The sequence below is a fragment of the Mercenaria mercenaria genome, chromosome 10 (assembly GCF_021730395.1).
Source record: "Mercenaria mercenaria strain notata chromosome 10, MADL_Memer_1, whole genome shotgun sequence".
Classification (NCBI taxonomy): domain Eukaryota; kingdom Metazoa; phylum Mollusca; class Bivalvia; order Venerida; family Veneridae; genus Mercenaria; species Mercenaria mercenaria.
The window spans coordinates 54,776,185-54,793,873 of record NC_069370.1 but is presented as its reverse complement, the minus strand read 5'-3'; the positions used below and the strand labels follow the sequence as shown (position 1 = coordinate 54,793,873).

At 33.3% G+C, this 17,689-nt stretch overlaps 2 protein-coding genes across 2 annotated transcripts in view; both read right to left on the bottom strand.

Annotated features, from left to right (window-relative positions):
* Nucleotides 1-6,622, bottom strand: part of LOC123561513 (uncharacterized) — a 29,232-nt gene extending 22,610 nt beyond the window's left edge. The window contains exon 1 of the mRNA XM_045353949.2: nucleotides 6,473-6,622. The gene's annotated coding sequence lies outside the window, so the exon portion shown is untranslated. The remainder of the gene's footprint in view (nucleotides 1-6,472) is intronic.
* A 5,528-nt stretch (nucleotides 6,623-12,150) lies between these two features.
* Nucleotides 12,151-17,579, bottom strand: LOC123561514 (leucine-rich repeat protein lrrA-like). The gene is made up of 3 exons (XM_045353954.2): nucleotides 17,268-17,579; nucleotides 16,491-16,702; nucleotides 12,151-13,371 (listed from the first exon to the last, which is right to left on the bottom strand). Exons 1-3 carry the CDS (start codon nucleotides 17,332-17,334, stop codon nucleotides 12,205-12,207), a joined length of 1,446 nt encoding a protein of 481 aa, XP_045209889.2. The 5' UTR covers nucleotides 17,335-17,579; the 3' UTR covers nucleotides 12,151-12,204.
* Between the last annotated feature and the right edge of the window lie 110 nt (nucleotides 17,580-17,689).

Genomic DNA, 17,689 nt, shown 5'->3' with positions numbered 1-17,689 from the left:
GAAAAATGGATAGGATTCCGGTTTTTATTTTGTCTGACCGTTGGCAAACGTTTATCATGCTCCTTTGAAAATATCTCTTAATAAAAACTGATAGATTTAGTTAATAAATATAAAAGCCTTCTAAAATGTATGATTTGAATGAAGTACGTCAGATGTTGAAAATACGCAATGTCTTTACAAACAATGTTCACATTTACATCTTCAATTAAGGAAAATACTGTTGCTTTGTTCTCCTGGAACGCTATCTGCTTGCTTATATTAGGTGTACCCGTCTATATTTTTTCGCTTCAGCTTCTTTTTGCTGTGGGCCTACTTTGCAAATGATTGGCTCTGTGGCTGTGTTTGTGGTGCTCTGTGCTTCCGAGAATTCTACCCTTACCTATTATCTCTTGTTACATTGAATCAATACATTGTAATTAAGAGAAATGTTTTATCGTGTACCAATAAAACCTGAAATGTTATATCCATGACCTTACCCATATTGTACCTATCTCAGTTCATACAGTTATATTACAAACATCTAAACACGTGGCATGATTAGTTCTGTTAATTTAAGTTCTTTGGTCAGAGACCGCAAGGCAAATGAGTTTATTTATTCTGTATTTCCAGTTAACACTACAAGTCATAGAGGAAAAAAGAATAAATGTACCGGGCTTTACTCTGGGGAACAAATAAAATCATTGTTGTTAAAGGTTCACAGTGCTATTTCTTTAACACGCCCTGCACATTTTGCGAATACAAGGTAGATTTGAAACTCCAAAAAATATCCTTTTATAAGCAATAGTTATCTAAAAGTTTGAAAACATAAATATGAAATGTTTATTAGTATGTGATACTCTTCGTTATATGTTTTATTTCCCTAAAATAGTTTTGTTGGTTATTTCCCCAATAACAGATAACACCGTTTACATATACACCAAGAACTAAAAGGCAACGGAAAAAATGTTAGTCTGACGCTACTTCTTTCCGAATTGTTAAAAGCGTTCAGGGCTTCTGTGTTTATGTTTCTGTAAAAATGTGTAAACTTTTGAAAACGGTATTTTTCTGAAAGTTTTACCGGAAAATAACATTTTGATAACGTAATTCAAATACCTTCGACATCGTAAATTTTATATACCCATAGAACAAGATAAACATTTTGACTTAAAGTTACTTAAACGCTGTTATGTGAATAGTGAACCTCATTAGGAACAACTATCGTTTTAGTATTATTCGTTATAATCAAACAGGTTCACCATAAAACTGGGGAAAACCTGCACTTTGATACAATGACCGTGTTTTTCATCGGTACTTGTGCTGTAATTGAATATAAATTAGTGTATATCTAATTTTAAGATGTCACGTTAGTATTTGGTCATTAATGGGATTGCTGCATTACGTATTATCGTGTCTCAAGTTGTTCAGTCTTAAATAACCTTTATTTGTGAAACAGTTTAGGTTAAGTTAAGATAAAGCTTGGGAATTGTGCATTTTAATGAAATTGGCCACAGATAAACTTCATAATTTCGAGTACAATGTATCGGATAATACAATTTCGAGCGTGACCTATCAATTTGCTTAAACAGCTTAGGTATTATTTGTTTCATTTATTACTTCCCCGTCGCTAAACCTTCCAACTTATTTGTACGCTTAACAAATTCAGCATGCATTTGGCTCAAGCATATCGTCAATATATTAACTAAATGAGCTATTTTATTGTAATACAGTGTTTAAGTTTTTGTTTGATAGTCTATAAATGGTATGGCCGAAAGATTTTTGAATAACTTTGTAAAATGACTAACTAGAAACTTTGTCAAGTGTATCAATGCTTTATAACTGAGGTCTATACACATGCATGCAAAAATTAGTCAAAAAATTAGTTTTAATAAGGCAGGATGTTTTTACATTTGATTTATGCAATATATTGTTACCATATTTATATTTGTTTAGCATATAATAATACAGGTAACATCTTAAAGAATTATGCAGAAAGCACTACTTTGATTTTAAAACGCTCTCTCTAATCATTATGTGTGTCCATGGTAATTAGATAGATAATTCAATGTGCGTTGTCTGCTTGCAGTTTTTTTCCTTTTATCCAAATGGTGCGAGTTCTAAATTCGTCAAACAATGATATAAAAAGAAGAATACGATTTCAGATATAATATTCAAGTAATTGATACAAACTTAGATCTGAAGTGTAAAGTCATTTTTACGTATTCTTTTTTACAAAGAAAGAACATGTCATTGACAGAAAGATGTGAGTTAGAAGAGATGAGGTGAATAGGCCAGGATTGTCACACAAAAAATTGACCACGAAGTTGTATTTTTACTTTGAGTTCTGCTAAAGTATTATAGCTATGTATCATATTCATTGTTTCCTGCATATATTTATGTGCGTGTAGAAATAAACTATTTAGTGCGCATTAATTATGAAATCCAAATTCATCGGTTACAGTTATTGAAGGGATTTGTGCGTTCTCGTTGGTATAAGGGACAGCTGAAGTAAAAATGTTAAGGTTTCTCAATTAGCCTGCTTACACCCAAAGGAAATAGATCTTCATTGCGACTACCATAAGTCTTGAATCTGATATATACCTTCCCCAGCATAAAAGTGGCCTTTGACTTCCAGTACATCAGAGTAAAATTGTCTTTTGAAGATCGCTAAAATGTATAATTGCTATGATCTGATCGTAGTTGATTCCATTCACATAGCGCAGAAGGCAGAAAAGAATAAGCAAAAAGTTGAGTATGACAATGAAAAATACTAGAATCACTGGTATTTCTAAGATTGTATACGGATGTTTGTCCAACAGTTTCAGACGTCAAGGATGAAAGGTACGTGCGGTCGTGTCGGCACTATAGGAACATCAATAGGACTAGGGTGTTTAAATAACCAGAAGATATTTTTAAATGATAATATTCTAACTTTCAGTTTTATATTACCTTTGGATGATTTTATTTTAAAATAATAAAAGAAATTCTTAAATATTGAAATAACTGTTTTTGTGTTTAGATTCTAAAACAATGTTTTTGGTTTATATACTTCACCTTATTTACATATTACGAATGATATAATTGGGTTATTATAACAGTAGTCCCGCATTGAGTGTACGCACGGAATGAATGTACACTATTAAACCTATGTAAAACCAAACCCTAACCTTTAGTCATTATACCGTACACTCAATGCGTTGACGTATAACAGGAGTTCGATCTGGCAGATCGGATCTCACGAGGCGCGCATGCGCCGAATGTAATCCGTCCTTGCAAAATCTACGAGATGCGAATACAAAATCTTAGATCTAACTACTGTTGTAATGACCCTTTTATTATATACCTCCACCTTTTTGTTTCTTTATTTGTAATCAAACGAAATCTGAAATGTTTGTTAATGTTAAAATGTTTTTGTGTGCGCTAATTATATTACTGTGTCAGCTCATGCATATTTAATTAAAGTAGTCTGGCAACATTACAATACAAAAGGTACAATACGAATTTTGTTCCGCCTGGTCATATTTACTTGTGAAATACAATCGAAATTTTTGACAAAATTTATATAGGTATATAATACACTTTTATTTTATTATCACAGCAGCGGCCGTAAAAAGTCTAACCGTACCTTCTATCAGAGCTGTTATATTTCGATCTCTTCAGATCGTTCAGCACGACATTTATGTTGTGTTAAGGTACTGTTTAATTTTTCAGCTTGACCATTTCGGCTCGGGTGGTTCCAATACACCAGCTTTAAAAGCTTTGGGTATTGTTTAATCAACCCTTGGATATGGTGCCTGCTTTTTAATTTTGTCTTTTGGCAGTTTCTGTGATATGCAGGCTCCATAACCACCGATCCCCTCTCTAAATTTCAGTTTGTTTAGTTCTGCCCATTGTTTTCTCGTTTAGGGCAAAGTCATTATTTTTATATGGGATACGCCGCTTTTCATGGAATTGCACTCTGTGCATCATTGAAGGTTCCATGTGTACCGCCGTATGAATACATCTGCGGATGTCTCTAAATTATATTATGGTACTTATTACATGTGTAAATGTTGATTTCTGCTCAACCCGGGGTTAGAGGGCGTAGATGGTAGCTTGCATTTCCACCACCGTTTATGAACAGGCTCAATCAAACCGAGCCTACAACATTTTCGTTTATGTCGTGTTGGGCGACCTCTGGTTTTCCGCTTTTTATTTTATTTTCTTATTGTATGTGCACTGGAATCAATATTGACACAACAGGTTTATATTTTAGTCAATATTTGAATCAATATTTAAGTTATGTATTTATGTGCATACAGACGAACGATTCTCGGTCATAAAAATGGAGCTGTTAAATTCTTTTTGAAAAAAGAAATAACATGAAATAAAGAGCAAAATAATCAATAATCTTCTACGAATACACCTAAATTTAATTAGGCCGAACCTCAAACAAATTCCAACATCCAAGTTTTATTGCTGATTTATAATTTTTAGTTAAGTATACAGTACAGAAAAAAGTCCTCAAAAGAAATCCAAGCCAAACCCTGAAAATTAGGAGATATTTAATGGCAGCTTCCTTTACATTTTAATTTCACAAAGTATTCCAAATTTATCTATACTGAACAGCAAAAGAAACTATCCAGTTTTAAAACTGGGGTATTTTTTATTCAAAAACTTTAATTTATAAATCACTTGTGTTTTTCATATCACATTACACTTGCAGAACTTCACGTGTAAAATTTAAAAAAAAAATCAATCAACCGTGAAGTCAGTAGTCCCACAATAGCCGTTTTGCAAGAAATTCACGTGCGCCTGTAATTAACAACTTTCTTTGTGAAATTTTATTGTCATTGGAAATATTGATAATTGGCTAACTCGAAAAACAGCATAAAGTTTCAAAAATATTGTTGGCTGCACCGTACGACTGGATCAAATTTAGCGCGAGCGCCTAATTGGAATGTTACAATGCAACTGACGCGCAGAAGATATAGCCTTTCAAACGGCTAATGTGGGACTACTGACTTCACGGTTGATTGATTTTTAAAAAAATATCACGTGAAGATCTTCAAGTGTAATTTTGGTATGAAGGAACAATTCAAATTTGAAAAATTGATTTTTTATTTCAAAATATACCAATTATACATCTGGATAGTTTCTTTTGCTGTTCAGTATACAATAAAATCAATTACAAAACATTAGTATAATTTCTTCATTCACATGCATGCATTGCATAATAAACCAGTTCAAGAAGCATTAATAATTGTCGTAACTGATTATGAATCTAGAGCAAATATTGATATTTTCATGTATCTCACCCACCATCTTGGTAAGAAATTCTGTTCTGAATATTGACACCTATGTTCTAAATGTTGACACCTTAACACTTTATGACAGATGGTAAAATACTATAGGTAGGCTACCAGTAAGTGCTAGAGATCTTAAAATACCCTTTTTACTGATATTCAAGGAACATATTTATGCTGTAGTGTACCAGTAAAAGAACAATACAGCATTATGGTCCACAGTATATACGATTTAAACGGTATTTCAGAATTCCAGATGTTATTTTGCAAAACTGTGCTTTGATATTTTTGAGGACATTTTTTTCTACGTTTCACTTCCTTACATACTACTTATTCCACACCAGAAACTTTGTTGGAATTAGTTAAACCCCAAACGTTGAAATGACCAGCCTAAATCCAATTGATTTCGCCTAACCTATACTAATCCTTTGCCCAAGACTTCTTACACACATTGTCTATATATTGGGCATACGAATAAGGAACATGTGCTAAAGTCTGAAATATAAATGAATATAAAACAATCTCATTTTCCATTTATAGCCGAAAACTTTACATTTTGATCTTAAAATGGCATTTTAGTGAAGGCAAAAGGTATTTATTTAAGCTGTCCTAAAAATATTCTGACCGTTGTAACCAAAAAATTGAACCCCATGTCACACTTAATATATTAATTCTTGAACTATATTTTTTAAATGTAGTGAAGTTTATCAATTGTTTGGAGTGATTAGATATGACCTCACTTAGATCTAATTTCATTGATCATATTCAGTTATGCTCGTTATTTTCCTTTATTTATCTGTAACCTGTGATGTGATATGGTAGGATTGTCTTTTTCAGAAGAAAATGTCAGGGTAATACCCGTACATGTAAAATAGAAAAAGCGGAAACTCTACGCAGCACGACAAAAATGCTGCAGGCTCAGTTTGCAAACATTTTTTTTTCATGTTTCGTCGCTATATTTTTACAGTTATAAATTCACAGGAACTATACAAGTATAAAAAGTCTAGTACCTCTTGGCAACGAATATACTAAAATAAATACTTTAATAGAATTTTGCCTGTGGATACTAGACTTTTGATACTTTCTGGATAACAATATATTTGATACAATATGGATAAAAATGATAGATATAATATTATGAAAAGAATTAGATCTACCTACAGCAACATAGGGGCAGCATAGCATGATAGTGATTTAAATAATTTCCTTACCTGAAATTGAACAAAAGCTACTATCCGTTCATTGTAAAGCTATGATAGTATATCGTCGGTAAAGTATAAAAATTTCAGAGGGAGTTTCCCTATATTTTCCAACGTTATAGTTAGTGTACATTGTTTACTGAAGTATAGAGTACAGATTTAAGTTAACAAAATGTGCAGTTTACATGTATAAATATATTGTATCAATTGAAGCAAATAAGTTTACATCTAGTTATTTATTGGCGTATTTCAAGGTTCCACAGCAGCATGTTCATTAACACCAGATGCAAGGGTTTTTTTCACGTGTGGTATAATCCACGAATGAAAATGTAAGATATGGTGTTCATGCGTAAAAGATATTTTGATCAAACAAATTTTGTTTTTGTTTCATCTTTTTGACTATTTATCCATTTTTATAGTTTCTTACTAACTAGTGGAAAATATGTTTGACATTTGTCACTGTGAAAATACCAGATATATGTCATTCTAATATTGCGATAATTCACCGTTAAAAATGTAATTTGCTTCTGTTTAAAGGGCACTTATGGCCGTTATTTGAATTTGTGTTGTTTGTTTCACATTAGTACAAAATAACGCCCTGCCTGTTATCACGTATGTTCGGCGCTACGTTAAATTTTATCTGTACCAAATGTATTTACTTAATTGAAGGGGTCCGTGCATAAAGGTACCTATCTCCATTTAGTAAAAATGTTGGGAAAACGCATTTTTGTAAAATTTCGATGAAATGTGATTTTCCCCCAAATAATTGCAGCTATAGATTGTATACTATTTAAACAATCATATTACAAAGTTTCGTGTATTTTGCTTTATTCATATCATTTTATAACAAAAAATCTTGTTTTTGTCGATTACGTTAAACCATGATTTGCGAATCAAATTTTCCTAAATATATTAATGAAACATATTACATTCATATACCTGATATTGTCTTTTTACATTAGGCTTCTGTTCTTTTTATTATCCGAAACAGCCATTAAAGCCCAGAACTCCTTGATGTCAACTAATGGTGGAGTTAGACCCAATGTTGCATAATTTATGTGAAATACCATTTTTTTCACTCTTAAACAGTAGAATGCGCTGCTGGGGGTGTTAATCAGGTGCAGAATATTCTTTTTTATGCCACAAATGCCCTAACTCCATTTTGACCAAAAATGGAGATAAGTAACTTTTTGCACGGACCCCATCAATTATTCCTATCTCATTTTAAATCTTTACATTTCTTCCTCACTGTATGGTAACTACAACGATAGCCGTGTGTTTGGATTTATCCAGTATGGCTGCTCAAAACAACAACAAAATATTGGACGGAACCTCTTAAAGATAATTTACTATGTCTTGCTATGTTTCGTTACCAAACTCTGTTTAGTAACCCCGGTAATGTCCAAAAGAAGTAATCGCCGGACTGTCATGGCGGTCGGAGTCGTATTTAGCACATATGTATTTTATAAACTCTTGGACTTTGGCGTTAGATCTTCCAAAATTTCGTTTTTATCAACTGTAAAATCAAAATATTTGGGACTAAATGGATGTAAACATACTACATGATAATCTCTAGTATAAGTTATGCATAAACTATGATTTGATATATATAAAGCAACAAAAAAAAAGAAAAAAATGAAAGATTCAAAAAGACATAAAACGTATAGTTTGTAACGGTTTGGATAACATGGATGACTTAGTATCTTTGTATGTTTGCGGTTTGGACTTACCCTTTCAACTGCAAATTTTAATATTTTCATATTTTACAGTGGTTTATGTTCAGATATATCCTCCGGCAAACCAAACATGGCCATCAAACATTTATTTAAGATTATTGTAAATGTATATGCTTATAAAAGTTAAATCAATACATTCATATGTTGATCAGTATGAATGCTAATTTTGCTAGTGTATTTAATCATGCAGATGTTACTGCTGACAATTTTCAAACCTGTATTTTCAAGAATTTTATGAAATGTGTATATACATATCCTTGCATATGACCAGAAAAAATGTGTTAAATTTGAGCAAATGTTCAGTGTATGCTGAAGCTTGCTTCGATTTGCTGCACACTGACGCACACCTCACAAGTAATATCTGCGTTAGCACTTGCCCAAATGAACATCCTCGTAGAAGGCATAGCTCCTTGGTCTGCCGGAAATACGTTAAGCAAAAGGTGTACAATATTGTGCTTCCACACGAATGGAACATCTTGCCACCTTTCCGTATGTTCTAACAGGTTTATACCCCAGTGGTGGTTTTGATAATGACAGTTCAAAGTCGACACCCAAATGTTTGTTTGTTTCTTCTACGTTACGTATACGTTATAGTATGTTTATAGTTTAATAATGTACACATCCATGCATACACTGCTTTCGTGTTTTTTTTCTATTAGATATGTTTCCCTTTTTATAATTTCTTTTGTCAAGCCTAGCAGTGAAATTTTCCAGTCTCCAGTGGGAAAGGGATGGCCAAGAAAAACAATGGTCAACACGATACATCTTTGTTGAAAATTCAAACGCACAGGGTTATTACTAGGTAAGATGCAAATGCAAGAATACATACAATTGTTAATTAAGTAAATAATACGTCCCAATTAAAGGCTTTGTGATCTGTTCAAAATGAATGATTCACTTGCTTGTTTAATATATACTGACTTCTGTTCTAAATTTGAAAATGATTTCACGACTGTTTATATTCATCTCAATAAAAACAGCAAAGATTAAGTTCAATAGGGGAAAAAAGGTCGACTATTTAAATGCCATGTCACTAGAAAGCTAACTGAATGAATCAATGACATAAAGAAGTACAAAAGAGCCAGTAATTTTGTTAAGACGTATGTTTTAATCATAGAAAGTTCCCCCATCTGATGCTAAATAAGATACCTGCTTAGATAAATGAACTTAACCATAACTTGCCAAGTGAAAATAGCGACATAATGTCTTTAAAAAGGAAACTGTGCGCTGCATGTCGGATCATCGGAAGGAACTACTCATTTCATTCTTAAAAGTGATATAAGTGAGGTACCTGCTTACATACCAAAGCTACATCAGTATTTATTAGCTCAAGGTAGCGGCAAACTTTGCAAATCCTTACTTTGCATGTTAGATCATCACAGTGAACAAGTGTGTGAAGTTTCAATCATTTCTGTTGATTTCCGAGATACCTGCGCACATACTAAAAAAGTTACAAACTTCAATTCGACAAATCAGGAAAAGGGTCATAACTTCGTGAAAAAGCAAACTAGAGTTATGAAACATGTGTATTGCATGTCAGATCATCACATTAAACAATTTAGTTTCAATAAATTCTCGCTGGACATTTCTGATATAGCATCTTACAAATAATTAACAAAGAGTACGCGGAAGCAGACAAACGGATGCGTGCAATAGCCGTAAGTATTCTTCAAGTAGTCGAGGTAAATGATCTTTCGGACTGGTGAAAAAACTACTGCATACAGAGGTTGCTTTTATGTTGGTATGGGAAAGGGCAAGCGAACGTTTTTGTTAATTTTGGACCTATTTTCTATACATTCACTAATTCCTTTTTCTAATAAAGCAGTTGACAAGTGGGATAAACAAATGAACATTTATTTTAAAAGAACTTAAATCAAATTACCCTCGAGACTATAGATGGAACCAACCCAGGGTTTCAAAAACGAACGACTTGGTATCTAACCGCCCTGACACTAAAAGGTACTTACGCTTTTTTAAAAGTCGTCAGGAATCAAGGTGATTCCTTTTGAAAATGTTCCCGGAAATAAATTCTTTATTAAACGTTACACATTTTCATAAAGCAGTAACCACAGTAGGTACAGTAATAATTTCGAATCGTTTATACACAGCTCTTTCTTCTAGCTTCGATATTTAGTTTTATGATCTTCAGTTTACTTCTTTCCTTAGATCGTATGCAATACTTTAAAAAGGGTACCTCTGATATCCTAGAAACGAATGAAGGAGATACATGTGTTGTATCTGATTTTATCAACCTTGATACTAAACTCCCGTTCAGGAATGTGAATTAAGTTGCTGTCCAAACCGGTGCATATACTACATCTTTTCCGTTATCTGCAAGAAAATACATCTGACCTAATATCGAACATAGGGAATGTTAGGGATTATATTTCGACTTGTGTTTTTCAACAAGCACATCATTTTTGCAATTGAAATTGCGCTTGACTTTGTTGTCAATAAGACGGTATATATAAATTTTCTTACATATGCGTAGAATTAACAAACAAGAAGGCATATGCGTAACAACGCAATAACTGATACAGATGTACTAGTGCATTTAGATAAATCATTACATTGTTTACGTTGTCGAATTGTTTGGAACACAATGACTATCAAATGAAAGTATTATACCAGCTTTGAGATAAATGGCAAAAATATGTATGCATGTCCTATTAAAGAGTCACAATTTGGTTATATTGCAAGGTACCTCGTATATTACGTTTTGACGCATCTGTCGAGGGATTCCTTACAGATGAAGATGTCGGTGTCTAAGGTCTGACGGTGATTTTACCATAACCCATTTTCATGCATAGGCACCTCCTGTGGCCTGCCTGCAACCGTATGGATGTCCAGCTGTAACAAACCAGTATACCACAGGGAAGGGAGTAAATAACATGCTGCAAGCATATACAGTTACACCCTGCGACTTGCATACACTTGTATGTAGACGTTTAGATTTGGTTCAGCACCAAATATAACAAACGCCGTGTTGTATGATATTCTTTATATATGTCCGAAAGTAGAAAGTTTGGATAATGCCATGTAATAAAGGACTCACACTATGTTATGGGATCTTCTTAAAAATATATATGGTACTCCGCAAAGTTACAATTTTTAGCTGAGTTTGTTAAGTAATGATAAAACAGCTCAAATTTAGTTACACATGAGCAGTTGCAACATCTACGTTCAGCGACCACATGGTAATATATCAGTACTGTCAATAACCTGTCTCTGTCATGTTATTATGTATTTCTCGTACTTAGTGTTGAATTTACTTTAACTTTTCACAGACCATTAAAATATTAAAACATGCAATGTTCAATATTTTCGAAGTAAAATCCAAACACAACTATGTCTCTTTAGTGACTCTTTTTTAGTTAACTTATATTTTTGGTGTCAGAGATCAGAAAAGAAAAAATGATTCTCAGGGCAATTTTTGTTCTATATTTATACACCTTTGAGAGGTACCATTAAATCACCATATTAACCAGTCAAAAACCTACACTTTCCTAAAATTAGTCCTCAACAAAAATCAATGACAAATCAATAATGAGACAATCTCATATATTTTGCTTCAATCTGGCCATTTCCTTATATCATAACAGTTACAATCACTTGTAAAACAAAAATAATTGTACATAGTGCAAAGACTAGTTGAATGGTCACCAATAGATTGTTGTAATACATAATAAAAATCCTGACAATACTCATGAAACCTTATAAATCTTATGAATGAAAATACCAAAATCTACAGCTCTACGATTTAAACATACATTCGTATTGTCTTGTATCTGGTCCTGCTCGTAGAAAAACAATTCCCCTGGCCAGCGCAAACCACAAGTATATGATAAGTCCTCAATATAGGAAGTGCAGGCCCCTTAATTAGTTAACAAGTAAACAACAAATAAATCCCATATCAAACTGAAAAGAACAAAAAATACAATTCAAGCCTGTTGATCATGTTATATGTGACGTTTAATTTAAACATACAAAGGATTTCAAATACTATCATTACTGACATCTAGGTAACTCCAACAGAATGAACGTTTGGATTGGTTCACCAAAATGTGGGTTTGCACATTCGCCGGTAATATGGATTGAATTGACTTGCGGCCAACTTTTCATCCAAGCAAGATAATCACAACTGCAGTTCAATTTATTTTTCCTAAAGTCTAATGTATGCAGATTCTTAAGGTCCTGAATTGTCCGCGGTATTGTTGGAAGGTCTGTTCCATCAAGACTAAGCTGATAAAGGCTGCTCCTGTTTGTGAAGGTGTGGTCATCGATCAAGCTGATTGGATTATTGCTTAAAAGTAGGCGTGTCAAATGAGTAAGATGATCAAGGTCATTGTCAAAAAGTTCTGTGATATTGTTTGACTGAAAGTCAAGGGTCCGCAAGTTTGTTAAATTCCCAATATGTTGAGGAATTTCATAAAAGTTATTTTCTCTAAGGGTTAATGATGTTAGTGCAGTACTTTCCGGAACTGAAACACCAGACATAGAAGTCAGTCTTGGGTTAGACGACAAGGACAAACTCGACATGCTTGGAAACAGAGTAAAGACTCTCGGAAATTCTACCAAATTGTTGTTGTCCATAGTCACGGAAGTGACTGATGTAAGGGCGGAATTGCAAACTGGTAAAATATCATCATCGTCAAGGTTGATATTGCTGGTAAAATAGAAATTAACTACTCGTTGCAAATTACACACGGCATGTGGTATTCGTGTCAAATTAGACCCGTCGATTTCAAAGTTAACTAGAGATGTGGCTACGCTTTTGAATGCATCGACGGGCAGGTCATTCATCGTAAAATCAAAGAGATGAAGTGCCTTCAAATGTTTCAAAAAACTTAGTTCGCTCGGCCATTCAGCCAATGAGTCAGATCCAGCATAGAATATTTCAAGATGACCACCAAGGGGCTCTAAAACAGTTTGATCGAAAGACTTTATTGGATTTGCATGTACGTCAAGATAAACAAGTTTGGTGAGGTTGGCAACTGCGACTGGAACAGTGGTCAGTAGATTGTGGTCCAGTTTCAATATGGTTATCTTGTCCTGGATACTTTTGAAGGCGAGTGGGTGTATATCTCGCATGTGGTTTGATGACATGTCAATATACATCTGATCAGCACTGATACCAACAAAGGAGTCTTCAGGAACCACAATTATTCGGTTGTGCTGGAACAAAATCGGTAAGGTTCAGTTTTTTTCAGAGCTGGTGTAACTAGAACTGTCACAGGAGTGACTCATACCCACACCATACGGTCTTGTCACAGAAGAATGGCAACCATAAGAAATCTTAAAAATACTTAGAATAATATAAAAATGTCAAAAAAAGCTGAATATTTGAAAAATATTTTACTCGTCTTTGGAGTACTTCATCCTGGGCTTCCACATATAAGTAATACTAGTATAATACTAGTATAGTAATACTAGTAAATATAAAAAATCTCTAATATTAGAGATACACTAAAAGTGAATACAAAAAAGTGTCTTACCGACCCATGTTACCACAGAAAAATGTATTTACGTTTTACACAGGACTTATAATAAAAAAGTTAGAAAAATACCTAAAATAACGAAAATCTAAAAATAGGATTTCTAAAAATAGATTAATTCCTGGAATTTAAGGGGAAGAAACTCAGTACAAAAGTTAAAAAAAGGTTACTTCCCTTTAGCTCTAAGCCAATCAGAATGAGATATAGTGAAAATACATCAAAATTAACCTTAAATTCTAAGTAAAAGGGGACATAATTCAAGAAAAATTGGTGTCAGAGTTATGCACCTTGTGTCACATGATGTGGGTGATGAGATGGAACATCTATTTTAAGTTTGAATCAAATCCATTCAGAAGTAACTGAGATATAGTGAAAATACATCAAAATTAACCTTAAATTCTAAGTAAAAAGGGGCATAATTCATGAAAAATTGGTGTCAGAGTTATGCACCTTGTGTCACATGATGTGGGTGATGAGGTGGAACATCTATTTTAAGTTTGAATCAAATCCATTTTGTAATAACTGAGATATAGTGAAAATACATCAAAATCAACCTTAAATTTAATGTAAAAGGGGACATAATTCATAAACAATTGATGTCAGAGTTAAGCACCTTATGTCACATGATGTGGGTGATGAGGTGGAACAACTATTTTAAGTTTGAATCAAATCCATTTAGTAATAACTGAGATATAGTGAAAATACAACAAAATTAACCTTAAATTCTAAGTAAAAGGGGACATAATTCATGAAAACTTGCTGTCAGAGGTTTGCACCTTGTGTCACATGATGAAAGTGATAAGTGGAACATCTATTTTAAGTTTGAATCAAATCCATTTAGTAATAACTGAGATGATAGATTTCGCGAAGCGACGCGACAAAACTGACTCCTATATAGCCCCCCAAACATGTTTGGTGGGGGTACAAAAATGATTAATATCGTTATTTGTTGAAAACAGTAGTTACTTTTAGTCAAAACTGTTACCTTTCACACCGAATAGCTTTTAACGATTTTGTTTTTACTCATGATATACAAGACTTAAAATGAACTTTTGTTCCTTCACAGGTAATGAGAAAATTGCAAAAGATCAATTCAATCTGTTGAATCGCAATAAACCATAAATAATAGCAAGTACCATTCAATGAAACACTAGTACATGTCCTGTCCATTACTGGTACTTACTATTTAGCGCTAAAAGTTCTTTACATAAAATCGATTGTACTCGACTTACCAACGTTCTTCTGGTGAATATCACACATGTTCTCATTAAAACTTAGAATTTATTTCTTGTGTATATTTGTATAAACCACATTCGGGATTTTGCAATCCGGAATTCGCGCTAGCGACGCTTGATGATTCGCCAGAATCCCAGTGGTTCTTCCCGTATCAACGTCACTAAAATACATTTCACGTCCTTGTATTTAATTGTTTCCGTCCAGTACCGTTCTACAAAATAAGGCTTCTTCATATTAAGAACTCATGTTTACTAAAATTAACTCACTACGACCTACAGCCAAAAAGGCTTGTCAATTCGCATCCAAAAAACACTTCAATTCAATTTAGTACTTGAATTCAAGAAACCTCAGGTCGATTCAGTTGTGATCCTTACCGTGAGAAAAGGGAGTTTTCGGTATTTTATGAAAACAATCGACTACTGATTTTTAAAGATTTTTAAAGAACGCCATTTTGTTAGCTTGTTTTTATTGTGAATGACACCAACGCACGTTCAATTTCCTGTGATATTATTGTACCAATGCTGTTTATACGTTTATAAACTTTTTTTCTTTCTATACAAATAAATAATGAACAATATATAGATGCGGTAGGCCGTGTGGCCACTGGTTTCAGTTTTTTGAGAGTATGGTAACAACCGACTTCAGATAAATTTTGTACTGTATTTGAGATTGTGTGCTACCGTATACTAGTAGTCAAATAGAAAAATAACCATACTTTCCTTTTTTCATATATCACTTCTCGTTAATTATAATTACAAAAGATCCAGCGCTAATGAAGTTGTTGTAAGATTAGACCTGGTACGGATTAAAATTCACATTTTCTTCAAAAGCGCCCAATTTTAATTTTTTGATTTTTTTTTTCGTATACAGTTACTTGATTTGGTGACTGATGTTCACTAGTATTAATTTTGCAAGATATAGCTTCTACTGGTTGAAAATATATTTTGTGATATGATTGGCATCTATTCTTACGGGAGCTATAATCTATGGCCTATGACAGCGTTACACGTATTCATTTGGCAACAATAGATAAAAATATTCATTTAAACTTTAATTTGAAACTTCGGTAACTTATCGCGCAGCATATGGGTGATTGTCTCATGGCATGGGAACAAGAAAGAGGACTTTCATCTTCCTTCGGCTCGTTCTATTTTTGGCGAAAGTCCGCTTTTTATGGCAATTATTCAAGGTGAAAGTCCCCTTTTTTCATCATGCCACGAGCTTTCTACCAATACTATATTAATTGTGTGCGAAATGGTATTATATGATTATAATACAAGAAGTGATAGACTAACCTTTCATGTTTGATCATTTCTCAGACATGTCAATTGGAGCCTGCTTGATCATAATTCGAAAGGGTTTCACTTTTTAAGTACAGTTTATTGTTTAATCGCGATACAAAAGGACTGCGTATATTTCGAATGTTTATTGTTTTGTCATCTTTTAAAAGCGTCTTATGGAAATCGGCTGATGAATATTGTTTGATTTCAATGCAGAAGCGTTGCGTGAAGATCGGCTAAAAATCTGTTGTTGGATCACAAAAGTTACAAGCATAAGACTTACCTGTAATTGTAAATACATCATGTGTAGGGGGTTTGACATATTAAACTGCGGAATTCTTGGTAGACGTTTGTTAGAGCAGTCAATGGTTGGCGATGAGCACGTGCATTGTATTGGGGCATCACACTTTTCTTCAAGTATAAAGCCATTTGTCCGGGATATCACCGTGATTAATATTAGGAATACAGAAATATGTGTATGAATGTTGTCCATGCCTGCAATTAAGCAAGATTACATTACTGCAGCATTAAAAGGTGGATAACTTATTTCCACATATTACATGAGCTATTGCTTTTTTTAGAAAAACATGAATGTCTCGTGACTGCCAAAGAGGATCGTCATAGCCAAAACAGTTTCCCTCGAACCAAAATCAGTGATATTGCAACCTAGTGTAGTCGTCATCGACGTAAATTGGCACGAGAAGACGTACGATGCCCAAAATGAAGAAAGTATAGGCTACATTTTTGCGAGAAGCAATGAAATATTATGTATGGTGCTCAATTCATGAAACTGAAATGATCTATTTTGTCTTCAGTATCTTAATGATAAATATAATGATAGCGTTTGAAATGCCAAATTAGTAAAAAAAATAAAAAAAATTCTTTAATTAACATAAAAAAGTTAAGGAAACTAGAATAACAACTGTAGTTTCTACATAATGGGCTAACACACTCCCTTAGATTGATCTGACTGTATTTCAAGTACATAAATTAGGCGGTTTTAGACACTTTTAGATGTTATATATTCATCAAACAATTGTTAAAACAATATAAAACTCACTTTTTCTGGTACGTTTCCTACTGCTGAGTAACATTTGACTTCTGAAAATTTGCTTAAATGATCTCATTTGACGATTTAAGTAATGGGCACCACTGCAGAAATTATCTTTACTTTAAGGTGCTGTTGTGACTAGGAAGAATTTACTGACGCGATATAAATAAAGACACAACCTGAAAAAATATTCCACATTTCATACAAATTTGACCTGATAGAACCAGGTTAATTTTAGATTTTGATTAAGAAAATATTTCACATCTTATATTTAGATAGGATGACCTTTATGAAATTTATAAAGTGAACACCGGAGAAATATTGGACATATTTTTCAACGTTTTCTGCTCATTAGAGGAATCGTTTTCCTGCACTAGTCAAATCTGTGATCAAGACCGCATGTAAATGGACACCACATGACTCGTGCGACA